This window comes from Notamacropus eugenii, chromosome 5, assembly GCF_028372415.1.
Source record: "Notamacropus eugenii isolate mMacEug1 chromosome 5, mMacEug1.pri_v2, whole genome shotgun sequence".
Classification (NCBI taxonomy): Eukaryota; Metazoa; Chordata; class Mammalia; order Diprotodontia; family Macropodidae; genus Notamacropus; species Notamacropus eugenii.
The window spans coordinates 272533440-272559576 of NC_092876.1; the positions used below are offsets into that span (position 1 = coordinate 272533440).

The 26137-nt window shown below is 42.4% G+C and overlaps 1 protein-coding gene across 7 annotated transcripts in view; it reads left to right on the plus strand.

Moving 5' to 3' along the window:
- The first annotated feature begins 7915 nt into the window (after positions 1 to 7915).
- LOC140506079 (von Willebrand factor A domain-containing protein 5A-like) overlaps positions 7916 to 26137 on the plus strand; it is a 63902-nt gene continuing 45680 nt past the window's right edge. For 2 of the 7 annotated variants that reach the window (XM_072612847.1, XM_072612849.1), the window contains exons 1-12: positions 13582 to 13633; positions 13749 to 13951; positions 14349 to 14571; positions 14723 to 14898; positions 15207 to 15321; positions 16134 to 16300; positions 16557 to 16645; positions 16854 to 16998; positions 18014 to 18093; positions 18387 to 18501; positions 19139 to 19303; positions 19785 to 19885. In XM_072612847.1, coding sequence (XP_072468948.1) covers positions 13591 to 13633; positions 13749 to 13951; positions 14349 to 14571; positions 14723 to 14898; positions 15207 to 15321; positions 16134 to 16300; positions 16557 to 16645; positions 16854 to 16998; positions 18014 to 18093; positions 18387 to 18501; positions 19139 to 19303; positions 19785 to 19885 — 1622 coding nt within the window. In that variant the 5' untranslated portion in view covers positions 13582 to 13590. Of the gene's footprint in view, positions 7941 to 8892; positions 8992 to 12055; positions 12154 to 13581; positions 13634 to 13748; positions 13952 to 14348; positions 14572 to 14722; positions 14899 to 15206; positions 15322 to 16133; positions 16301 to 16556; positions 16646 to 16853; positions 16999 to 18013; positions 18094 to 18386; positions 18502 to 19138; positions 19304 to 19784; positions 19886 to 20101; positions 20338 to 20894; positions 20976 to 21096; positions 21235 to 26137 lie in introns of those variants that run through there. The other 5 variants (XM_072612841.1, XM_072612843.1, XM_072612844.1 and 2 more) reach the window with 5 other exon arrangements.

Below are 26137 nucleotides of genomic sequence, written 5' to 3' on the forward strand. Positions count from 1 at the left end.
GGTCTCTGCATTATGAGAGCCTTGTTCATGGGCAAATAGAAAGGGGTTCACCTTACCAAAGGTTTGGCCAAGGAACAAACAGAATCAAGCTATACATGGGTTATAATGCACTTATTTATTCTCATTTAGCCAGAGAATCATGCATTATATGGGATCAGAAAATAATTCTGAATTCAGAGGTAAACAAGCTGAAGGAGACCCTTTCTACACTTAGAGCAATTCCAACTTGGGATGCCTGTGTCAACCAAAATTTTAGCCTCATATGTTGTAATGGTAAGGGAATTTGATGATCTTTCCTACTCCATAATAGGCCCATGTGACCTGCTTTGAGCTTTGGCTTAACCCACAGCTTGAATCACATGGAACTGATGGTGGGAGGAGTTTGTTGTATGGGTGGAGCAGGAAGGGCAGTGCAGAAAGAGAGAGTGAGGCAGAGCTGAGAGAGAGCAGGCAGAGCAGAGTAGCTAGCATGAGTAGGAGAGTGAATGATTTTGCCTAAGGGAGCTTGTTTGTGGGGAGGCCTGACAGAGGGAAGAGATGGTTGTGCTCCCTCTATTGATAATCTATATAGATTTCTTTGTCACTATGATGATTTGGATTTCTGGTATTTGAATAAATGTCTTGGTTTCATCTCTGAGGAAGAGGGTTTATGTTTTGCGAATTTACCCCGGAAACACACTTGAATATCAATAGTGGCTACTGTAGGTATCATATTGGCACTACATATATGTTAACCATAATATGAGAAAAGAATTTCTTAATAGGATAGACTGTAAATACAATAAGATAAGTGTCAATGTGTCAATTGAAATTATAAATTCAGAATGTCTGTGTTTCCTCTATCATTAACATGACATAACGTAAGAAAACATAAAAAAAGTTCCATTATTTAAGAAGTTGTCTACCTCAAGGTACCTTATCCTTGGTAGTTATAAACAGAAGTATGCTCCTGGTCAGCTTCATCTGGCCTTATAGTTACTGACACAGGAAGGGGCAAATTAGGTTAATCCAGAGAGCAAAGCCAAGCATGTCCAGTTATTCCAGAGCAAGTAAAGCATTATGGTAGGTTAATTTGACCTCAGAGTAGGCCGACAATGTCTTTCTCCTGACCGGTCAATCCAGGTTTTAGACCATCCATTTAGGTGATGGGGGCATCAAAATAGTTCACAACTTCATTATTAGCTCTGTAGGTAAAGAAGAATGACCTCAAGTGTCACAGGAATGAAAAATCCATTTGAGTCCAATCATGGACAGTTCATATGAAGATTGAAGGGATCCATAGTTAACGAGGACTTGAATAGTGGGGGTTATTATGGGTGAGAGAAGGAATAAGTACTTATTATCTATCTACTCTGTGCCTGATAATTGGCACTTTGTATGAGATCAAAGTTCGGGGTACACTGAGAAAGTCTAAGACAGGTGGGAACAAACTATGCTGAATGTTGGACAGCAACACTGGATGTAGGTCAGCAAAGTCAGTCTTTGAGAGTGATATCCTCACCTGAAAGTTATTCAAGCAAGAAATTTAAAGAAGCAGGGATATTTCAGGAGATAAAATCATCAAAGATGTTGATTCAACAGGAATTAAATGATCCGGAAGGTACAAGTCTTAGGCACTTATTAGAAAAAGCAGACTTAGAAGAGGGACTTACAGCTGGGGTCTGAGATCACACAGAAATAGGTATAGACTTGTTACCTCGTCATAGGAAGATTTTTTAAAATGGTTTTGAGTTTTGAGACTCCATAGAGAGCAATACAAAAGACTAAATTCTCAACTCTTGAAATGCAGCAGCAGCAGCAGCAGCTTTAATAAAGGCAGACTTTGTAGATATGCTTTAAATAGAACTTCCTCATCTAAGGGTCTTTCTTACCTAAGCAGAGTCAACTTGTTAGATAAAAGATTCTCTGTAGCCTAGGAGGGTTTAAGTATAGTCTTTTTTCCTCTGCCTCTATATTCCTTCTCATGGTGATCTCATCAGCTGCCATCCATTTAATTGCTATCTCTGTGGTGATGATACTCAAATCCAGCTAGCCTTTCTTCAGACTTCTTTGCTTACCTCCACTCTCACATCTCCAATTTGCCTTCCAGACATCTTGAACTATATGTTTCATACGCATCTTAAATACATGAGTAAATCCAAACTCATCATCCTTCCTCTCCCCTGTCCCTTACCTTCCCTATTACTATAGAGGCCAACACAAACCCCCTATCCTCTCAGGTTCCAATCCTGTGAGTCTTCCTTCAAATCCTCATTCTCTTTCACTCTCCACATAGAAGCTGTGGCCAAGGCTTATCAATTTTACCTTTGCAACATCTCAAAAATATGCCTTCTATTCTCTGATACTGTGACCACTCTGATGGAGGTCCTCATCACCTTATACCTAGACTACTGTAATAGCCTGGTAGTGAGTGTGCCTACCGGAATTCTCTCCCCATTCTGCTCCTTCCTGCATTCAGTCACTACAGGGATTTTCTTAAAGCTCAGGTTGGACCATGTCACATTCCTTACTCAATAAATTCCAGTATAAATGATGAGGTTAATGGTGAGGGGAACCCCAAAATACCGACATTCCGTGTCGTGCTCGAATGAATTCGACTCAAGCCTTCTTAAAGCCAAAGAAAACAAAGTTTATTAAGGATTCGCCTAATTGGGTTGCCTCTTAAGGAGCCTAAGCATTTGTAACTCTTGTATTCACAAGCAGGCCAGACACAATCCCAGCTAGACAGTCTGAGCTGGATTGCATCTGAGCGCCTTCATGGAGGCAAGGTGGGACTTAAATACAGAGAAGAGTATAGGAGGGATCTGGGGGGTTGGTCTGGTAGTCCAGGGTGATGGGAGGGGGGGTTTAGGAAGGGTCTTGAGGAGAAGTCCAAGGAGGGTCAAACACTGGAAACAGCTGGAGGCTATCAGGAGATATCAGACAATGGAGGGTTTGGATGGGAAGCAGGTGGGGCAATCCAGAGATCTTGATAGGGGCAGTATGGGAATGGGGTTTTGATGGGATCAAGGGTGGGGAGTGCAACAGAGACCTGAAATGATAATGAAAAGCCCATGGGCTTCCTGACACTGCGGAACAAATGGGAAGATTAGATTTGAGTAAGAAAGGCTAGATTCTGTGAGGAGATTCAAGGGGAGCTCAAGGAGGCTCCCAGAGTCTGAACCTCATCATAAATAAATAAAATAATAAATAAATAAGGTCCCAGTTGGACCACAACCAAGATAGTGGCCCACCTTGAGACATCTTTAGACAACATACAGAACTGAAGGCCCTAGGGACCCCAGATGGGAGCAGAAAAATTTTGGGGTGGTTCCTGCCCCATACGAGACCGTAGAAAGGACTGATCCCCGATAGATTATCTACTTCCTATTCCAGTTCCTTGCACTTATTGCTCTCTAAGAAAACTCAAGATGCCCATTCCTGTGCCAGCAACTACAAGGACAGACGAAGCTGACCAGGAGTATTCTTCTATTTATCACTGCTGAGGACAAGGCTCCTTGAACAGCACACTGTCTTGCATAATGGCATTTTTCTTACCTTGGTATTTTAAGGACACATGTTATGTTATTTTATGTTATATTATGTCATGTTAATGATAGAAGAAATACAGGCATCTTGGAAATACAATTTCAACTGACACTTTGATACTTCTCTTGTGTCATGTATTTCCAAACTATCCTATTAAGAAACTTCCTTTCTTGTATTATAGTTCACACATATGGAGACTGAGTTTGGCTGACACAGGTATCCTGAGTCAGGAAGGAAGGGGGAATTGCTCTGACAATATAAGGTACCCTTTGTCTATTCTCCTTGTGCTCATATTCACAATGAACTGCCATGCATATCTCTCCATGCACGATCTGCCTGCTTTCAGAGACATAAACGTGCATGTGCATTGGAATTTTGTTTGTCCTTCTTAGAGCAAACTCCATAATGCTTGATGGTATACATATACATATATATGGGTATGTATATGTATATGTATATATATATGTGTTTATGTATATGTGTATGTATGCATATGTGTGTATATATATATAATATACCTATATATAAATAAGAGAGGTACCTAGTACCTCTCTTACTTTTCCACATTTTCTTTTTACATCTCATAGCCTCTAGCATCAAATACAAAATGCTATATTCGGCATTCAAACTCTTCATAAACCAGCATCTTCCTACCTTTCTAGTCTTCTCACACTTTATCCTGAACATGGATTCTTCTATTCAGTGGTATTGTTCTCCTAGCTATTAAAGGAACAAGAAGCGCTCATCTCTCACCCCTGGGCATTTTCTCTGGCTGTCCTCCATGTCTGAAATGCTCTCCCTCCTCTGTTCCACCTATGGACCTCCCTAGCATTCTTCAAGTCTCAATTACAATCCTTCTTTTTACTGGAAGACTTCCTCATCTTCACTTTATTCCAGTATTTTCCTTCTGTTAATTATTTCCCATTCATCCTACATACAGCTTGCTACATATATCTATATATGTAAATATTTGCATGTTATCTCCCCCATTAGAGTGTTAAAATCCTTGAGGGCAGATAGTCTCTTTTTGCCTCTTTTTGTATGTCTAGCACATAGCTCAGTGCCTGACACACAGTAGTCACTTAATAAAAGTTTATTAATTACTTTTTGTAATGAACAATTATTGTTGACAGAGATTTTTTAAAAAATTAAACAAAAGGCATCATACCTGACAGAAAGGTGCTTATCATCCAATGGGGGACACAGAATATATGCATAGAAAACCACCATACAAAACAGAGTGAGATAAAGGTATGAGATAGCAGCAAGAACTCTGTGTCTGGAGCCAGAGGATCTTGGTTCAAATCCTATTCCTAATCTATGGGATAAAAGACCCTTACTCAAAATTTTAAATAAACGAAGAGGCTTCTTGATAAGAACAGAAAATGATTTATTACAATTCTTGCGAGAAAGGGGCGTCCCTCTACCAGGATGGGGCAATCTGATGGAAGGAGGCAACTTACAGAAATTGAAGCACAATTTTATACCCTAACACAGAGAATTCCACTTCCCCACTATCCCACCTCTCCATTGGCTGGGAGGCAGGCTTACAATCTAAGCATGAAAAACTACACAAAGTCTGGGAAATCTTACCCTATCCCAACACAATTACCTCATTTAATACCTAACTTAACTGCTGATGTGGCTTTAGCAAGGAGGGGAGGGAGAGCAGGGGGAGCTGGGAGTGTTGACGTGGCAACAGTATAACAGACAAAGGGGAGATTTGAGCAACTTCCAAGTTTCGACTACAATCCACAGCACTTTCACAAAGAAAGCTGGGAGCTGGTGGAGGGGGGCCAACTGACTTCTCACAAGCCTTGACTTCCTGAAACTCAGGTATTGAAGGAGAGAGGCCTTATAGAAAAGAAATTTTATTTAGAAACTATATTCTCCATATTTTTATTTTGAAAAGTCTTCACAATGTACTTATCTCACTCACTAATACTTACTAATATTTTACCTTGGGCAACTCTTTGAACCTTCTGGGTCTCAATTTTCCCATGTGTAAAATGAAAGTGCCTTAACAAAAGAACTGAGATCACTTACAACTCTGGATTTGTAATCCTTTTAAAGAAAGAAAGTTTTATAGGAACTCCTACAAAGTAACTTCTAGTACCAGGAAGCAAAGAAGGCTTCTGGGAGGAGATGGTTTCTGATCTGAGACTTGAAGGATGCATAGAATTTCCCTAGAGGTAAGAAAGTACTTTGAGGTGGAAAAAATTGTGAAAACAAGTCCTGGGAGTTTCTTCATTTGGATGATGAAAGGTATAAGATCTCTCTTAGCATTATCTTCTTGACTATGTTTAGGGAATGGGGAGTCATTACTTTTGGTTGGAATGTAGGCTTTGTGAAGGGAAATGGTAGATAAGGTTAGATAAAGAGCAGGGCGAGGCTACAAAAGGGCCTTTAGGCTAAACTGTGTTTTTGCAACATTCAGAGAAAGCAAAATATTTTGAAACTCATTTGATCAGAACTATATTTCAGGAAGGGCAACTAGGTGGGTGAGTGGATTGAGCACTGGGTTTAGAATTAGGAAGATGGATCTTCTAGAGCTTAAATCCAGCCTCAGACACTTAATAGCTGTGTGACCCTGGGGGAGTCTCTAAATTCCATTTGCCTTAGTTTCTCATCTGTAAAATGAGCTGAAGAAGCAAATGACCAACCACTCCATTACTTCCAATAAAACCCCAAATAGGGTTGAGAAGAGTCAGACTGGACTAAACAACAACCAGGACAACAAACTACTTCAGAACGATTAATCTGTGTAGAATGGGGTAGGGTTGTGTGGGAGGAACTGGAGGCTGGGAAATTTTTAAGGAGATCATTTCTTGTAAGAAGAAAAGGTGTTTGCAGTGGAAATGGGAAAATAAGGACTGATTTGAGAAAGCAAATAGACTTGTAGTCTATTCAAACTTTAAGAAGTTTGGCCAGCAGGATGAAGATATTGAAAGCCTTGGATTCAAGAGGATGAGCTACCAGCAGCTCACAGTCCCTACTATGTTCCTCTCTTGTCTTTGGTATTTCAGTAATGACCTTGGGGTGATCTCCAAGGTATACTCTTCTCCTAGGTCATCAATTTCTTCTTCCCTATGAGTCTAAGAAGTGAGGACCAAAAAGATAAAGGAAAGTCCATGGCACTTACTTGGCCAAAAAGGATGATTCATCAGGCTGAAAAATAATATTTCTCTTCAAGGGTGGATGTATTCCTTCAACTCAGTCTTCAAACTCACTTAGGTTCCATGGGACAAGGCCTGAGCCTTAGCCAGGGACTCCAAGTATTCCTTTTTTCTCATCATCATTCAGAGATAGAGTGACAATAATGTTGAGGTTTGTTCCCTCATCTACAGCAGTAAATTCCTACCAAGCAGGAGGAGCTGCAATGTCTTCCATACTGCTGAAGGCTTAAATGGTCTTTGTCTCCCTCTGGGCTCCTAATCTAATAGGGGCAACAACATGCAAAAACAACATATAAAAAGCAAGCTGTATGCAGTCTGGCCTCAAAGCCGTTTTGTAATCTAGCCCTGCTCTCTTTATCTAACCTTATAACCCCAGATGTAGGGAGCCCATTGAGTTGAAGGATTAATTAGATTTCAATTATGCAGTGCACTTAGAAATGAGAAAACAATAGTACAGTAAATAGCAATCAAGACAAACATCTATGGAAAGGAGGGGTCCTAAGGGTCCTGATCCTGATCCTAAATGTGAAATTGTTGCTACACGTTAACCCTGTGATCCAGCACCTGGCCTAACGTCTGGCACATAGTTAAGAAGAAATATGGGACCTGGACTCCAAAGAAGCAACCCAGCTCCTGAACCTTCCCACACATCCTCCCCTCTATACTCAATAATCCTTTCAAATGTCCTTTCCTTGTGGCCCTGACTCAGCCCAAGATTCAATTCTCTGTTACCTCTGACCCAGCCCAGCCTTCAAGTTTCTTTTTTGCTCTCAGACTCAGCCCAGCTTTCAATTCTCTGTTAACTCTGACCCAGCCCAGCCTTCTATTCTGTTACCGTAAAGGCCTGCTGGCAAGTATACATGTTGCATTTGAACAATGTGGCCCACCTATCTGAGTGGCACTCTCTAAAGCATAGTTTGAATACTTGGCAGTTCAGTTCAAGTAAGGACCTCATGTCTGGTACTTTATCCTGCCAGGAAATCTTCAGAATCTTCCTAAGACAGTTCAAATGGAAGCCATTCAGTTTCCTGGCATGGTGCTGGTAGACTGTCCATGTTTCATAAGGCATAGAAAAATGAGGTCAACACCACAGCTCTGTAGACCTTCAGTTTGGGAGTCAATACCTCTTCTCTCCTATACTTTTCTTCAGAGCCTCTGAAACACTGACCTAGGTCTGGCAATGTGTGTGTCAACCTCATTATCAATGTGTATCTCCCTGGAAAGTACACTACAAAGGTAAGTGAACAGACCCACAGCATTCAGAACTTCTCCATTTGTTGTAACCGATGGTTCCATGTAAGGATGGTGTGGTGGTGACTGATGGAGCACTTGTGTTTTCTTGGTGTTAGTTGTTAAGTCAAAATTAGCACAAGCAGCAGAGAATTGATCCATACTGTGTTGCATTTCAGCTTCAGTGGCTGCATTGAGGGCACAATCATCTGCAAACAGAAAATCATGTACCAGCACTCCCCCTTGGGTGTTGGCTTGTAGGCTTTTCAAATCGAAGAACTTACTATCTGTGTGGTAGTTGACCTTGATGCCTTATTCATCCTCATTGAAAGCATTTGACGACATAGCTGAAAACACTGTTCTTTGTTTAAGGTGAACATATTTCTCACAATTGGGGGCTCCTTTCTCACAAGGACAAGTAGTGCCCTTTGATGTGGGGTTTGCCAAGGCATCCTGTAGAAGGTGGGATTTTAGTTTGGACTTAATGTTTGAAAAATATATTAATTCATAAAAAATAGTGATTAGTAAGCTCACTTAATTTATCAAATTACATAATTTTATGGAAATAACTAATTTCAGAACAAAAAGTGAGAAAGTGTCATTGTTTCACTTCACACACAGAGTCTAACATCTGGCTTAACAGAAGACATCTGGATTCTCATATTAGCTTCTTCATTCAATCAATGATCATTTTTTGGTTGAAGTTTATGAAGAAAACCTGGCTTCACATAGTTTGGACAAGGGAATATTTTAATAGGCAAATAGCGTCATAGTATCATGAAATAGCAACCCTGGGGACCCTCTGCAAAGAATTTAGAGAACCCCAGGGGTACGCGGACCAAACTTTGAGAATCCCTGACTGAAGAGCTTTTGGTGAAGCCTTAAGAGCCATATGGTGAACGTTTGAATGTGGAATCATGAACTTGCAGACAATCCCTTGAATTCCTAGGACTTAGTTTGTAGTCAGTGCCTAGGGGAAGGCGGGGCTTTCTCGGAAACCTAAACAGATGCTTCTTTCACTTTTCGGGGAAACCAGCAAGTTGCCAGTACTGAGCAGGTAGGTATGGGCGCGCCCTCCCCAGAAGCTTGGGTCTTACCCCCTTTTCTGCCAGGTTATAGTACCTTAGCTAATGGTGTGCGGTTTCCCTCCAGCCCTCCCAGCCCCATCCCCTCCCTCTTTCACCCTCATAGCACCCCCAGCCTCATCCCCAGCCGCACCCGAACCCTCCCAGCAAGGGCGGCTGTTCTGGGTCAGACTCTGGGGCTCAGATGTCTCTGTCCCTCCAGGCGGTCCGGGCACGGGGCAGCTTATTTCCTTGTCTTCCTGATGGCTCGCTGCCTTCCGTATCCCATGCCCTCCACGCCTATGCAGCGGTGGGACATCCCCTCCTGCTCAGAGTTTCTTGCCACTTTGAAGTCCGGTCTTCCTGGGGGCTGCCCTGCGGGACACATGTAAATAGTATGTGGCGGGTCCTGCTCCTGAATGCGAGGTCCCCTCTTCACTGGGTTTCCTCCTGCCTCCATGGCTGTGGGTCTCCCATAAAGAAGTGGCGTCTGCCCTACTGGGCACCGGCAGATCCAGGCCCTCAGGGATTTCTTATGTCAAGTAGGGAGGGTGTGGCACCAAGAGAAAAGAAGAAAGTCTCTAAATCTGGGCTTCGGTTTGGGAACTTCACTAGTCGGATGTTGACTATCTTTGAAAACCCACTTTCTCCCCCTAGTCCCCTATTAAATGCCCTGCTTTCCACCTAAACTTGGGAGGAAGGCTTGTGCATTGGAAAGGACTCCGGACTTGGAACCAAGATTCAGAAGACCTAACTTTGAATTCTGTTTCTGAACCTTGGACAAATCACTTCCCATGTCTGTACCTCAGTTTCCTCTTTTAAATGAGAAGGGAGTACTTCTCATGGAAACTTCTCTCTCTGACATTCTGCCATTACGAGAATTTAAACCTTGTTGCCCAGACCTCCTGTGGTTCACTCATTTTGTACAATCTTTTTCCCCTCATTGCCTTCCTACTCTTTGCTTAGAACTGTTGCAGGGACAGAGTTTTTGTTCCAGTCAGATCTGTTAACACTGCAGTTTGTATTATCAAGAACTTCCCTCAGGGCAGCAGCCTGTTCTGACTGCTTTTTGCAGGCCCCACCCAACTTTAGCTGGGATTTTGCCTGATTGTTCTTGATCACATTCTTGCAGAAACTTGGGGCTAGTTGTTTAGAGTTGACTTGGAAGGCTCATGTGTAGTAAATGTGGACTTCACACTGAGTTCTCAGGGTGAACCTATGTTCACTACTTTAAGGTGATAATTAGCAAACATTTATTAAACGCTTATTATGTGCCAAGACATCTAGGTGGCACAGTGGATAGAATGTGAAGCCTGGAGTCAGGAAGACTCCTTAGTGAGTTCAAACTCATTCTCAGACACTTACTAGCTGTGTGATCCTGGGCAACTCACTTAACCCTGTCTGCCTTTCAGTTTCTCCTCTGTAAAAGGAGTTGGAAAAGGAAATGTCAAAACACTTCAGTATCTTTCTTAAGAAAACCCCAAATGGAGTCAGGAACAATCAGATAGGAATGAATCTGAAGACCAACACAAAAAAACCATGCTAGGCCTATGCAAATGCTGAGGTTACAAGGAAAAGCAAAAACAGCTTCTGCTCCCTAAGAGCTCATAGTCTGTGGGAAAAGAAAACATGACAATAACTAGAAGCTATTTTTCAAAATATTATTAAATCCTAAGGAAAAAGCATATTAAATATTAAAATATTTTAAAAATAGAAGTTAGGGCTGTGCATGAAGAACCAAAGAATTGTGCCACAGGTTTTCAGAAGGGTAGGAACCCTTTCCATCAATTTTCACTTTCTTGGTTTCCTAGGAAAGTTCAGCCAAGGTTAGCAGTGACTTCTTGGGACTGTTTTGACCTTATTGTGTTCACTGAATGTTCAGAGTTGTTTCTTAGCTATCTTTTTAGAATTTTTTTTTAAGTAAGCAAGGGCAACATTATTTCTTTCCATAAGATATTAGGATGCCAGTGGGAAGTCTTCCCTGTGGAGTGATACAGGTCAGGGATTGACCTGGCTCGTCGCAGAGAAGCTGGGAGACTTCACTAAACATGACAACCCTCATTATACCCAATGGGATTGCTTATTTAGAATTGTCAAGTCCTGAGATAAATCAAAGCTCTGAGTTGAGGAATAAAGCATTTTTCATTGAGAAACCAGGTTAAATTCCAAGGTAGGAAACGAGCCACTCTGGGAAGTGACCCAGCAACCAACTCACTGGGAAAGGTTCTGTCAGCAGGGTGAAGCCCACCCCTCAGAATACAGAGGAGACCAAGCTGGGTTGAAAGCAGAAACTTTTTCTTAGGAGGAAAATCAGATAGTAGGGCAATGGTTCCTGGTACAAAGGAGCTGATAGCCTAGAAGAGGCAGATTTATGCTTGAAAAGCACAAAAAAGAGGTTCATGGAAGGGCTGAGATAAAGAATAGTTTACCCCAAAAAGGTAGACATAGAAGCAGGATGCTTTGAAGGAAAAGTTGACCACAAGGCTGGTTTGGGCCAGTTTTGGGGGAGGGATTTTAGCTCAGCAAGGTTAGCCAGTGAACACCAGTAAAGGAGTCTGGGAGGGAGCAAGGCTTTGACTCACTGCAGGCTCCTGATTAGCTTCTTTCAGCAAACAGGCTATTATCTGTGTCCAGTACATCTGCCTAGTGAGGTAACTCATAGAAAACAGATATTAATCTCAGGGGCACTTCCACATTTCTAATCCTTTGAGATGAGGGGGAAGAAGGTAGTATGAGGTTGGAAGGCCTTGTTAAGAGTCTCCAGTGGCCCTTGGCAAGGAAACCCTTTTCATTCTGGCTGTTTTACCCTTCATGCCATGAATCCCACTGGCAGGGTCAAGGATATTAGAAGCTGAACTCTAGTTTAGGCTAAGTTTCTATCCCAGATAAAATCTCTGGGTGGGGAGTTGGGGTGCAGTTTAGCCCAACCTAAACATGAGTAAATATCTTAAGAGCAGGAATGTAAAACCATTCTTGAAATTCTGACATTACTAGGATCATTAAGGGAGTGGCAGGTTACATTTGATATTAATAATTTTCTGTCATTATATTAACAAGTTTCTGTCAGAAGTTACTCTGATGAGAAAATCGAAGCTGGAGGTAGAAAGCAAAGTGGACAGAAGAGTTGGATAAAGACCCAGTGATAGTAGAAAAAGGTATGGTAAATACTGTCATCAAAGTATATTACAGAACACTGAAAGAGGACATCAGTGAGTACACTGAGACACATCACAAATGAGACTCAGATATTTCAGTTCTCTAAACATCTACTAGAACCCTTTCCTTCTCCTTTGCCTTCCCCAACCAGAACAGCTAGTACCTTTTTTGACTTTCTTTAAAGATAATTTAATCTGTCAAAAAATAGAAAGACAAACATGGGAAGTCCATTTTGAACCTGCTGCTCACCAAGAAGGAACAAAAGATTGTGGGGAGAGGGTATAGAAACTTCAATGGGGAAATAATCACTCTAACTTAGAATTTGTGATAGAGAAGTGGAGAGCCAGGCAGTTTGACCCAGAGTCTAGATTTTGAAAGGAGAGTCCAAGGGGTGCAGAGACAGAAAAAGTTGAATTTCATAGCCCAGATTTCTACAGGTTTTCCAACGCAGTAGCAAACCTCTTAAATCTATTGAAGATTCCTTTTAGATTGTGAGGTCCCTAAAAGGAGGAACCATCTTTTTAAACTTGCATCACAATGATTTGTGCATAGTAAATGCTTAATAAATGCTTTGTCATATATTCAACCAACCATTGTTGATGACCTCCCAAGACTGTTCTCAAAAATCAAATTATTTAATGAATCCTGTCAGGAAGATAAAGGGAAATAGCCTAAAGAAAATCCCCAATGACCACTTGGAGAAATTTACAAACAGCTTAGAATTTTTAAAAAATATTTGTAAAGGAGGTGAAAGCAAGATCAGGTAATGAAGAATGAATGCAAAAGCATGCCTTTGTCATGTCAGAAAAACATAGTAGAGTGCTGAAACATGGATTGAGCTAAGACTGCTAAGGAAATCTAGGGATGACCAAAAAAGAAGAAGAATCTGTCTTCCTTTAGGATTTGGGTCACAGCTTGGTAAGACTCAGAGGGGGAGTTCATCAATAACACACTCTCCTTGGAAACAACTACAGCCCCTGCAACAGAAACAAGCCCTTTTGTTGACTATATAGTTCCTCCCTGAATAAAAGTAGGGACTGGCCACTTTGGGCATCAGTCCTCCTCTGTCCCCTTACTTTACCTGTTCTGAGACTGAAGCCACCACTTCTCCTCTAGCCTTTCTGCATCTCCTACGTGTTCAGCTATTGCAATTCTATCAGTGGGTAAGGTTCACTGCACCTAAGTGAGTGAGTCAGTGAGTGAGCCTAGGGGAACTTCACTCTTAGCCTCACAGATTGAATGGAGACATGTCTGTTCTGTCTGACCTCTTCTTTCCCTGTTTCCTGCCACCTTTGCCTACCTTCCAACTGGTGGATTGTTTCTTGCAGAGAATTCTGATTCAATAAAAAGCTGAGTCAAGAATGGTGTTGGAACAACATCTATGGATTACTTAAGAGTTCACTTTTCTTTGTTCTTATTTTAAATAGAGTTTCACCATGGAATACCCTTGTGGTCTTCTCACCCACTCCAAGCAGCCAGGTAAGTCTACCATGAGTACCAGCAAGGAAAAGAAAAAGGAGAGAGAACTCTATAGCCCTTCTGTGGAGTCTTTGGTGCTGAGAATTGAGGGCTGATGTGCATTTCCTTCCTCCAGTGCCCCTTAAGAGCATCTCAGTGGCTGTGTCTATCCGTGAGTTTGTGGCAGATGTGTCTGCAACCCTGGACTACAAGAATGAGGAAGCAGATCCTGTGGAAGCATTCTTTGTGTTCCCCATGGATGAAGACTCTGCTGTTTATAGCTTCCAGGCTCTGGTGGATGGGAAGAGTATAGTGGCAGAAATACAAGAGAAGCAGCAGGTAGTAGGGATGGCACCCCAGGTCTCTTCCATTGCATTCTTTGTGTTCAGTCAGTATGTTTTATTGTAGTCTCAGCTGGAAACACTGAATTGCTTTTGTCGTCACTTGAGCAGCTGTTTTGCTCATAGTATTCTCTTCTGATAAATGAGGGGATTGACCTAGATGGTCCTCCAGGGGCTTTCTGATCCTAAATCTCTGTTTCTTAACTGATACCATTTGGAGAGAAGTCAGCCTGAGTGGCTGTTGCTTCTTCCCACCTTGCTATCTTTTTCTTTCAGACTGCCTCCCCTAAGCCCTTTACTTATCTCCTCCCTCTGCCTCTCTCCCCCAAGACTTCTTTTCCTCTTCTCCTTGTTCCTAAGACAACCTCATTCCTGCTGTTCTTCTTGCCCCTCAGGCCCAGGAGAATTATGAAAATGCCATCTCCCAAGGCCAACAAGCCTTCCTTCTGGAGCAGGATAGCAGCTCTGGTGACATCTTCAGCTGCAGTGTAGGAAATTTGCCCCCTGGCCAGAAGGCTTCTGTCACTCTGAGCTATGTTCAGGAACTGTCCCTGGAGGCAGATGGGGCTGTTCGCTTTGTCTTGCCAGCCGTCTTGAATCCCCGGTATCTCCTGCAAGGTGAGGAGTCTGACTTCCTCCAGTAACAAGGGGATGGCAGATTGTGGATGGACAAACAATGAGGACATCTGATTCTGCCTAGATCCTATGGCCTAGGTGAGAAAAGGAAATTTAAGTCCTCCTGGGATCCTCACTGTGTGGCTCATTTCAGAGTCAGCTGAGGCAAACAACATCACCTCTCAAATTCCTCGGGTTCCTGGCAAGGAGCTGCCCTACACATTTAGTGTCAGTGCCAATGTCTGCTCTTCAAATGGCATTGAGAAGGTGGAGTCCAACTGTGCTCTGAGTCCCCTGCAGTATTTGGAAGATGACAAAACTGTTGCCCAGGTAACTAATAGGGTAGGGAGCACTTTTTCCTTGGCACTCCTGCCCACTTCCGTACCTCAAAGCCCCCTTTTTGTTTCCAGTTACTATCCAATGTCCTGAACTCACATTTAGCATGGTGATATTGTACCCTCTCCACCTCCTTCTAGACCTAGACTTTTCTCCTTTCATAACAACTGCATCCCAGAGTATCACTGACCATCGGGGAGTTAACTGTCCAGCCCCTTGTTCTCATCTGGGAATGCAGAAGAAGCTCCTGGAATTTTCCTTGTTTTCTTAGCATTGCTGTGCTCTACCCCATCCTCATTCAGGTTGCTTTGGCTGAAGGACATCAGTTTGATCGAGATGTTGAGATTCTGGTTTACTACAGGGAGGTGAACACACCCAGTGTCTCTGTGGAGATGGCCCAGGCTGATGCCAAACCAGGTGAGCCAATCTTAGGAGCTTGTTCATCATGCTGAGGATCTACCTCCCAGGCATGGTGACGCTTGGCAGAGAGGTGCTGATATAGTTGTGGGTTGGTTGTACCAATGATACTCAGTGGTGGTCTCAGGAATCCAAAGAGGGTGATTCATTAACTTACTACAAGAGAACAAGGAAGGATTTAATTATTATTCCAAATGTAAAAATTCTAAGGCTTAAAGAAAGAACAAAGGTATTGTTTTGACTGTGGAATATTATACTATGATACTTTGACCTAATTTAAAATCATAATGTAGTATATAGTCACAGTCTCAGAATCCCAGAATTGGAAGAGATAGCAAAGGTCCTACTGCCTAATGCACGTTCTTTCTATAGAAGCTGTTGTCTAGCTGTGGCTTTCCTGCCATGTGCTTGCACAGTCCTTTTTGTTGGAAGGACCTTATATTTTATCCATCTTCAATTAAAGGTGACTAGATTAGGTACATGGTTCCAACTGGATGAGATTTTTTGAATTCTCTGTTGTGATGTGTGACCAATCCCATTGTTTAGTATATAATGTCAAGAGATTTAGAGACAGTCCCTGCGTGTGATGGCTCCTTGTCCTATGCAGTTTTTCATGGGCAATTTTGTAAATTGTCTTAAGTCCTTTTGCAACTAGGACAAAAATACAAAACCAAAACAAGAACTCAGGGTGGTAAAAATTGAACCTTTAACCTCACTTAGCTTCTTTCCCACATTATTTTGTTTCCTAGTGGCCTGTGGTATATATTTTGGTTTTTTAAATTTTCTTTAATATTTTTTTAACCTCTGGGTAGGTTCCCTGATGGGAGATCCAGCTGTTATGGTGAGTTTCTACCCTAGCATCCCTGAGACTCAAGGAGACAGCACTAGTGAATTTATCTTCGTCATGGACTGCTCAGGGAGCATGTCATCCCCAATGAATAGCAGAGAAGATGCCCAGTTGCGCATAGACAGTGCCAAGGTACCAGCTTTTCTTCCCTTTTATATCCCTATTGCCTAAACGTTTTTCCAGGAGTGAAAATGGAACTTATAGGATTTAATTAATCTTGTAAGTTACTGACTATTTGCTTGTGTTGGGCTGAATTAGAATGTGAACACTTTAAGGGTAACTCATTGGGACTGGAATCATGGAAGGGTGAAAACCAAGTATTTCAAGGATGGAAAAGAGCAGACTTCCTTTTTCTTTTAACATCTTCTCTACCTTTCCTCTTACGCAGGACACTTTGGTCTTACTGTTGAAGAGTTTGCCCCTTGGCTGTTTTTTCAATATCTATGGATTTGGATCATCCTTTGAGTCATTCTTTCCGTGAGTCTCTGGCTAGAGTCACAGAGCTGGAGAGGAGGATGGAGGGTAAAAGAAGAAGTTTAAAGGAAGATATTAAAAATACCATAGCTAGAGAATTTGTAGAACAAGACCTCCCTTTGGAACTGGGGCTTATGACAGGGGGAGGAGGCTTAAGTTCCTGACACTGCTGGAAAATGTCCCTCAAGGAACTCTCGTGTATGTGTCTCAGAGACAGTGTGGAGTACACGCAGCAGTCCATGGAGGAAGCTGTGCAGAGAGTAAAGGCTTTGCAAGGTAACCTGGGAGGAACTGAAATCTTAGAGCCACTGAAGAACATTTATAGCAAATCCTGCAGGCCAGGCTATCCTCGTCAGGTGAGCAACTGGGACTGGGACAAAGGGAGACACTAGTCTTGATGAGTTGATGGGTCCTTAGCATTCATCCTATCTGAAGGCAGCAGTGATCAGGTTTGTTTGGAGGCAGCTGGGGTCAAGTGACTTGCCCAGAGTCACCCAGGTAGTAACTGTCTGAGGCTGCATTAAGGCTTAGGTCCTCCTGACTCCAGGGCTGATGCTCTAACCCTTGGGCCACCTAACTACTCCATATTACATCGCTAGTAAGGACAGACTCAGGAAGTCTAATAATCTCTCCTCCCATAAGAAGAGTCTCATCCCTTGCACTAGGAATGAGACTTCCTGGGTATATAATAACAACTGAAAATTCAAATAGCAGTTTGTGATGCAAATGACACAGAAGAAATTACATCAATGATAAAGATCCAATTTATGTTGTTTGATTATTACAACAACATTGTGAGGTTGTTTGTACGGATATTATTGTCTCCACTTTACAGCTGGGCCAACTAAAGTTTTGGGTTGAGTGACTTGCTCATGGCCACAGGACTATTTAAGTGATAGAGATGGCCTCCAAGCCCAGTCTTTACTGCTGGACAGTGAGTCCATCATTCTTTCTATTACACCCTTTACCTCCCCAAATCTCTGCAGGGTTCCAGTAAAAGGTCCCACTCACAGAAGACCCAGACTATGCTTTTGGAGGCTCTGAAACCTCTCAGGTGCCCTGAATGAATGTGTCACAGATAAGATATTTTTAAAGTGCTTAGCACAGTGTCTGGCAGATAGTAGGTTCTTCATAAATGCTTATTACTTTCTTCTTGCCACAAGCCTATATCCCAGTTCTAATCACATCTACATTTCTGCTGAGAAGTGGCCATCCAGCATCCCCTTATAGACCCACAATAATGTGAAACTGAATAGTGAAGTAGCCTGCCCTATGTTGGGACAGCTGCTGTAGTTTGGGTAAGGAGAGCCCTGGGCTGAGGCACCTGATGTGACTTTGACAGGATCTGTGCCTGCTTGTCTCCCTCTGCAGCTCTTCCTCTTCACAGATGGAGAGGTGTGTGATACATGGGAGGTCATTGCTGAAGTTCAACGTCACAGTCAGAATCATAGGTATGGTTTTCAGGATTTAGCCTGTGACACATAACTTGTTCCCTGTGGCTCTGGGCCTCAGTTTGTTCATCTGTAATACCTTCATATTATTTGATTTGGGCCAGCCAGCCTCCGGGGTTTCTTCCTGCCTAATATCTATGGTTCTGTGATGATGATCTGTAAATGGCTGGGTATGTGATCACTCATTAGGACTCCACCCCCTAAGACATCTGTCCTGTCATTCCCCACTGAAGCAGGGGTTAGGAACCCTTTCCTGAGACTTCCTTTGGCCAGCTTCTGTCTTCTCATTGCAGGTGTTTCTCTTTTGGAATTGGAGAAGGGGCTTCCACCAGCCTTATTAAAGGTGTAGCTCGGGCAGGTGGGGGCACTGCAGAATTCATCACAGGCATGGATAGAATGCAGCCCAAGGTGACCTGGTTTTCTGTTTTCCAAAAGCATCTGTTCTGCACTGAGGCCCCACAAGAGCTCCCTGAGCAGGGATATGTCCTTGTCTCCACACCCTGTGCTCTGATGATTTTTGTTTGGAGATGGTTGGGAAATGTGCCTGGTGGGTGAAGAGGGAACTTTCCCTTTCTACAGCCTTCACAGCTGTAGACCTGAGAGCTCTTGAGTGTGGGGCAGTGGAGACCTCACTGTGTGTCATGGACTGCAGGATGTTCCCTGGGAAAGTCTCTGGTCATGACAGACAGATGCCTAAGGGACATGGGCATGAAGGGGAGGAAAGATATAAAGCCTGCCTGGGACCTTTCCTTGTGTCCTGGAGGTTCTGGCTCTACACCTTGGATTTACTTTTGCTGTTGATTGTAAAAATCCCACTATCCCAATTTTCCCATAAATGACAAAAAGAATTGGGGCACAGATTGCAGTGATATGTTCAGGAGTTTGGCAGAAAGTTGAAGCCAGGTTTCTCACATGACCAAGAGGGAGGAAATGTCTTTCAGCCCTTACTTATCATCTTCCATCAAGTTCCTCCCGTCCTATAAATCCTCCTTTTCTAGGGGTCTCTTCCAGCTCAAGTACTGCAGCTTCCATTGTGTTCCCCCAGGCCCTTAGGTCCCTCAAGCGGGCCCTGCAGCCAGTGGTACAGGATGTCTCCCTCACCTGGACTCTGCCCCCTGGGACGAACTCGGCCCTTCTCTCAGCAGCTCCTACTGTCATCTTCAGGGGTCAGAGGTTAATCATCTATGCACAGTTGAAAGGGGAAAATTCAGTAAGTCCCCCTCCCTACTTTTGGGTCCCATGGTTGTGGAACCAATGTCCAAACACGGTCCTGGGCTTTTCCTTTTCTGGCAGTGGGTGGTTTATCTATTCATCTGGAAGATGGCATGTGGAAGGCAGGAACAAGTGCTCTAATTTCCTTTCCCTTCTGGTATACGTGGACCTTGATAATGTTTTTTCCTGAATATGATTCCACTCTGATCTGGTGCAGTATATGGGACAGAGGCATGCCTCTAGGTTCCAAGGACATGGGTTCATTTATCACCTCAAATGCCTATGACTTACGATCAGGGACAAGTCACTGAGCTCCTTTGGGCCTCTGTTCCCAGTTATGTAAAATGAGGGAGTCAGACTGTGTGTCTTCTGAGGTCACTGCAAGCTCTATGGCTATGACCTTATGCTTGTGATTTAGACCTCAAGACTCTCCTTAATGGGCAGTCTGCTCCCTGACCTCTTTCCTTATCCTCTTCTAGTCCAAACAGGCAGCAGGTGAAGTATGTCTCTGCTACACACTCCAAGGTGAAGGCTTCAGGAACACAGTGCCATTCTCCCTGGATGCCAAGGCAGATGACAAGTAAGAATCCTTGGTGCTTCCTCCCTCCTTTTTCATCTGCCTCTTTTTGAGGGTTCTCTTCCTCCCTTTCCCATTAATCTGTCACCTGTGAACCCAGACATTTATTTTTTTTAATTGCCATTTGCTTTCCCCAGTTATTGGGAATCATTAGGAATTAGGGGTTAGGACTGCCTTCCCAGGTGCCCATAGGTAGCACAGAAGATTGTGTTGTTTCAGACTGACCGTTCATCGCCTGGCTGCCAAGTCCTTGATCCAGACCCTTGAGGGCAACTTACAGGATGCTGCAGAAGTGAAGAAAAGAGTGGTGGAAGTTAGCCTTCAGTCGGGAGTTGTCTCTTCTCACACTGCCTACATTGCTATCAATAAGGAACTCAATCAGCCCATTCAGGGACCCCTAACTTGGAGGGACATTCCATTGGCGGATCCTTATCACAGGGCCTTCCAAAGTGTAGGTAAGGTGGATCTGAGCCCCTTTTCTTATATTCTAGAGATATAGAGATCATATGGTATTTTCTGCCCTTTTCATTTTTTCGAAATCCTCACTAGGATTTTGAGATGCGTTATTGGAGTAGCTTTTCTGCTGCAATGGGAGGGGACAAAGCATCTCTTGGGGGAGATAGAAAAATCATCAAAAAGAAAAATAAAGGAGGAGTAGAGAAGAAATATGAAGAAACAAAAATCTTAGAGGTGTGAAAGTCATCCTTGCTAAAATTGAAGCCATTTTTATTTTCTGTTTCCCTTAAGTTACTCTTGAGTAGATGGGTGGAAAATATTGTGTAGCTGTGTATTCACTCCCTAGAAAATATTGGGGACACATTGAACTGCTGGTGTACAGGACCACTTTGACAGCTTCAGAGATAGAAGTTCCTGGATAAGGATCTTATAGCTAGAGGTAGAGAATATAATAAGGGCAAAACACTTAGAATAGTCTTCCTTCCTCTAAACTTCCTGGCTGACCCAGGGATTCTGAGGCTGTTCTGATCTTAATTCCTGTCCTGCTTGGTTTCAGGTGGTGTCCCATATCTTCTTGCACCTTGTGGTCCTCCACCTCCCCCGAACCTCTGCAGCTTTACACCGTGTCCTTATTCTGGTGAGATTGATGACTGGGATGATAGCTATGTCCCTGACTCAGACTCTTCTATGTTGATATGTTCCATAGGCAAGATTACATTTTTTTCTTTTATTTGTGTTTTGGTCTTTTCCACCTGCAGGATCTATGAGACCAGGCCATTATCGCTTGAGAAAAGCCAAGTTGGCCATGAGTGTAAATTCAGGGGGGCATTCTTTGAAAATGGGATCACCTGTATTGAACCAAAGCATCATGATCCCAGAGGATTCCATGACTGGAGGTGAGGTGGACTCTGAACTCTGCTCTGTGTCATTACCCCTTTCTGTGCTGCAAACCTCTTGTTCTAAATGATTATTGCTTCCAGGCTTTACTTTTGAAAAGTATTAGGCAAGGGAACGAAGTTGATTTGTTTCCATGTTGTCACTGTGGGCCTTGCCTGGCAGCCTTGTTCCCTTGTTACTTATGTCATCTCTTCACAAAGATATACTCTTCCTGGTGGCTAAGCATCAGCTCTTTCTTCTCTTTTCTCTGCTCCAGTCTCCAGCAGTCTTTCAGTAAAAGGAGAGGAATCTTGTTTATACAGGTTGGCACCAAACATCCCCATGCTTTTCTAGGATCTGCTATCTCAGATGTGTCTGGAGTGCTCCTTAGTATGTGATCTGAGAGGTTATAAGGAGTCACTGGAGTTTATTAAGAAGTGAAGTCACATCAAGTGAAGGTCTGCATTTTAGGAAAATCACTATTGCAGGTGTTTGGATGACGGATTGAAATGGGTTGAAACTTAAGTCAGAGAAGCCAGTGAGGAGGCAATGCAATAATCCTAGGGGGAATGAATAAGCTTGATAACCATGTAGGTGGATGGGAAGGAAAGAGAGTGCTATGAGAGGTAGATGTGATCAGCTTTGGCAACTGATCTGGCTATGTGAGGTAAATAAGAATCATTGAGTCTGATTGCAAGATTGTAAATCTGTTGATTGAAAGGATGGTTATGCCCTTAACAGAAATAAATTATGAAGAAGGATGTACTTGGGGAGGAATATAATGAGTTACTTTTGGGACATACTTAGTTTCAGATGCCTACAAGATAATTTGAGTTTCAAATGTGGAATAGGGATTTGATTATGTGAGATTGTAGCTCTAGGAGAGAGATGATGGCTAGAAACATTGTTGTGGGCAAAGGGAGATAATTACATCTTTGAGAGCTAATTATGTCACCTGTGTATAAAGAGAAAATAAAAGTCCTTGTGCAGAACCTTTGAGTATAACCACAGTTAGGGATTATCGTATGAGTGATGGTCCAGGAAGACTGAGAAGAGTGTGTAGGCTTCACCTCTAATTCTAATTCTTAGCTATCATAAGAAGACCTGGTATAAATGTTGTTGTACAAATAGGTTCTTCTCCTTTTTTTTCCCTTTTTACTCTCTTTGGTATACAGACTAACAGTGGTATTGCTGGATCAAAGGTTATATGCAGTGTGGTTGCGCTTTGGGCTTATTTCCAAATTGCTCTCCAGAATTGTTGGATCAGTTTACAACTCCACCAACAATGCATTAGTGTCCCAGTTTTTCCATATCCCTTCCAGCATTCTCCATTTTCTTTTTATGTCATATTATCCATTCATTGGATGTGAGGTGGTACCTCTGTGTTGTTTTACTTTGCCATTCAGTAGTGGTTTGGAGCATTTTTTCATGTGACTACAGTTAGGTTTGATGTCTTTGTCTGAAAACCACCTATCTGTATCATTGGACCATTTGTGAATGGGGGAATGTCTTTTATTCTTACACATTTAACTCAGTTCTTCATATATTTAAGAAATGAGACCTTTATTAAAAAGAAAAAACTAAGAAATGAGACCTTTATTAAAAAGAAAACACTTACTGTAATTTGCCCCCTCATCCTCTTCTTCCCAACCCCTTTACCTCCTTTCCTAATAGTTTGGATTGCACTGTTTTAGTCTGTGCAAAAAGATTTAATTTTTTATAATTGAAATGATCCATTTTACATTTTTAATGCTCTCTGTAACTTGTTTGGTCTTAAATTCTTCCGTTACTATATATATCTGACAGGTAAACTCTTGCATGATCCCCTAATTTTCTTATGGTATCACCCTTTATGTATAAATCATGTACCCATTTTGAGTTTATCTTGGTATACAGTATGACATAATAGTGTCTATCAACTTTTTGCCATGCTATTTTCCAGTTTTTCCAGCAGATTTTGTGAAATTGAGAGTATTTGTCCCAAAAGCTTGGATTTTGGGATTTATCTAACATTAGATTACTGTGGTTATTTGCTATTTTGTACTGTGTACCTGGTGACGACTGGTGATAGCTCAGGATGCAGTGGATGACCTTGGAGTCTTGGGTGTCTAACCAAGCTCTAAGTGCTCCACATTCTTTTGTCCAGACTGCTAGAAGCAGCTGAGTCTCCTGATCAAGCCACATTCTCAGCAGGAGGAGCCAGCCTCCTTGCAGCCCACTTCCTCATTGAATATCCACCAATCAGTGTTGATTTTCACTTGTCCAGGGAGTTCCCTGTCAGAAGGTACTTGCCCGATTTAAGGTGTTTCTGAGTCTCTCTTGTCATCTTTGGTTATAGAGAGAGACCCCTGAACATCAATTTATTGTTTGCCGGCTAGCCTAGTTAATAAATTGATTGATTACCCAGAAACTCTGTTTCTCAGGGTTTTTTCCATTCATCACACAAGTTAACAGATGTAAAAATACAATGAATTTCTAATTCAATTCAATGAGCATTTATTAAGGACTGGCTATGTACAAGACACTCTGCTAGGTATCAAGTCTACATAGCAAAGAGAAAAACAATTTTTACCCCAAGGAGCTTATAGTCTGTGAGCCAAAAAACGTTATTAGATAGATTCAAGAGAGATGATCCCCGTCATGGTTTGAGAAAGCTTGGTGTGGAGAAATTTCTTAGATTTTTACTCCATTATTCTGGGCTGGAGATTGGGCTTAAAGGCTTTATGGCAACACTATATGCAGTTCTTTTAAACTTGAAATGATTTTTCAGATTTTTCCTACCCCCAAGTTACCCATAAAAGAAACTGTAGCTCATTTCTTCTCTCCAACAGACTTATTTTAGATGTAAATTGCCCTTGAAAACCTTTTCCAAAGTGAAACTGAAATTAAAAGTTATATCCTCTGAGATAAGAAGAAAAGTTTTCAGAAATGCACTTTGCAGCAAGAATGTCTTGGATGCCACAGACTACTAACAAAATAACTGAACACAGGGTAAAACTCTGCCATTTAGGGCTTTCAGAGAAAACAGATAGTTTGTACCATTTGTCCTGCTGAAAGAAAAGTAAAAAGTAATTTCACAATAGTCAATAAACCCTAATTCTGGCTTTGGGAAATGCTGACAGAGATGGAAAGATGTTTAGTCTAACTCCTTTACCTTATGGATGAGAAAATTAAGGCCTGGAAAGGTTAAGGTACCACAGGTAGCAGTTAAACTGAGGTCTTGCTATTGTAGAGTCAGCACTTTTCCTACTATACCAAGCTGCCTACCTCAACCCATCCTGCAATTCTTCTTCAATTATTGTAGCCATTCTTAGAGGCAGCTGGGTGGCACAATGGATTGAGCATTAGGCCTGGAAGTCAGGGAGATCTTATCTGAAATCCAATCTCAGAAACCCACTACCTGTGGGACTCTAGACAAATCACTTACCCTCAGTTTCTTCAGCTATAAAATGGGGATAATAACAGCACCTGCTTTGCAAAGTTAATTGTGAGGCTCAAATAAGATAATGTTTGTAAAGCGATTGGCACATAGTAGGCATTATATAAATGCTTAATGCCTTTCCCTTACTCCTAAGCAACAAGCAAGAGTGACGTTCAAATGCCTGGCCCCACTATTTACCAAAAAACCCTATGTTAATGTAATCTGACTTCTACTCAAAGGATAGTTTTCCTGCAAGACAAGACAGTGGAATGGTATGGAATGTTATCCATACAAAAGATGTAACTCCCAATGGCTGGGACACTGTCTGTGTCAAATTCTTTCCTTTAAATCTTCTTCATTCAGATACCTGACCTCCATTCTGGTTGGTTTTCTCCTTCATTAGTTGAATCACACCCTAAACTCTTAAGGGAGGGCTTTGAGGTCAGGGACTCCCTTCCCCAGGGTAAGGACTCTCCCACACTGGACCCTATTCATAATCTAAACAGAAGTTAGATCTCCTAATTGGGTTGTGTCCTGCCCAAGATTGAAGAGCATGTTCCTGGAGAGCTAGGGGTAACCTCAATCAGTCATATTCTTCAGAGACTGACCTTAACAATGAGGAAATTGAGGAGAAAAGCCTGGATCCCAATTTATCAATTATTTATTACTATAATCGTGAAATAATGATTTTTCTCACTTGTTTAATCCATTCTTTCCCAGCTTTAATTTGTTCTTGAATACCCTCCCCCCCATATTTGGTCACTGGATTCAGATGGCTCTGGAGGAGAAATGAGGCTGGTGACCTTGCACAGCCCTCCCTCACTCAAAACTGTCAAGTGCAAGTCATGTCATCATTTCTCTGATGGCATGATCTTTTTTGGAAATGAAGGATGAACACAACACAAGTGCTCCACGTTGCCTGCTTTATCTGCCTTCATGGCCGTTGGAACAAATTGTTCCCTTCCACCCATTCCACCAGAGGAAATCCTCACATACTTGAGGTAGACAACCCCCTAACTCACCAATGAGTTTGAGACCCCTTGGTTACCCTCAACCTGGTTTGACCCATCTGCCACAATGGCTTACTGGGTGTGGCCACTGCTCAAGCTGCAGCTTCTTGGAGCCACAGGTGGAACAGGTAGACACTAAAGGTGGAAACAGCCCTGAAAAGGGCTTGGCAGGCATCCACCAAAGGAACTGATCCTCCCTGAACAGACAGACCCTACACCCCTATTCATGCTTAAATTGGATTTAAGTGAGGCAAGGTTGCATGAAGTTGTGAGCCTCACTCTCTCCTCCAGAGTCATCTTATTCCAGTGGCAGGACAGATGACTTCACTGTGGTGACTCTGGAGAATAGAGTCAGGCTGATGACTTGGTGCAACTCTGCCTCACTTAAATCCAATTTAAGCACGAATCAAAAGACATCACCTATGCCATTTCACTATTATCCCTCAATTTTATGAAGACCTAGGGACCCTTATCATCAATGTGCCAAAAGAG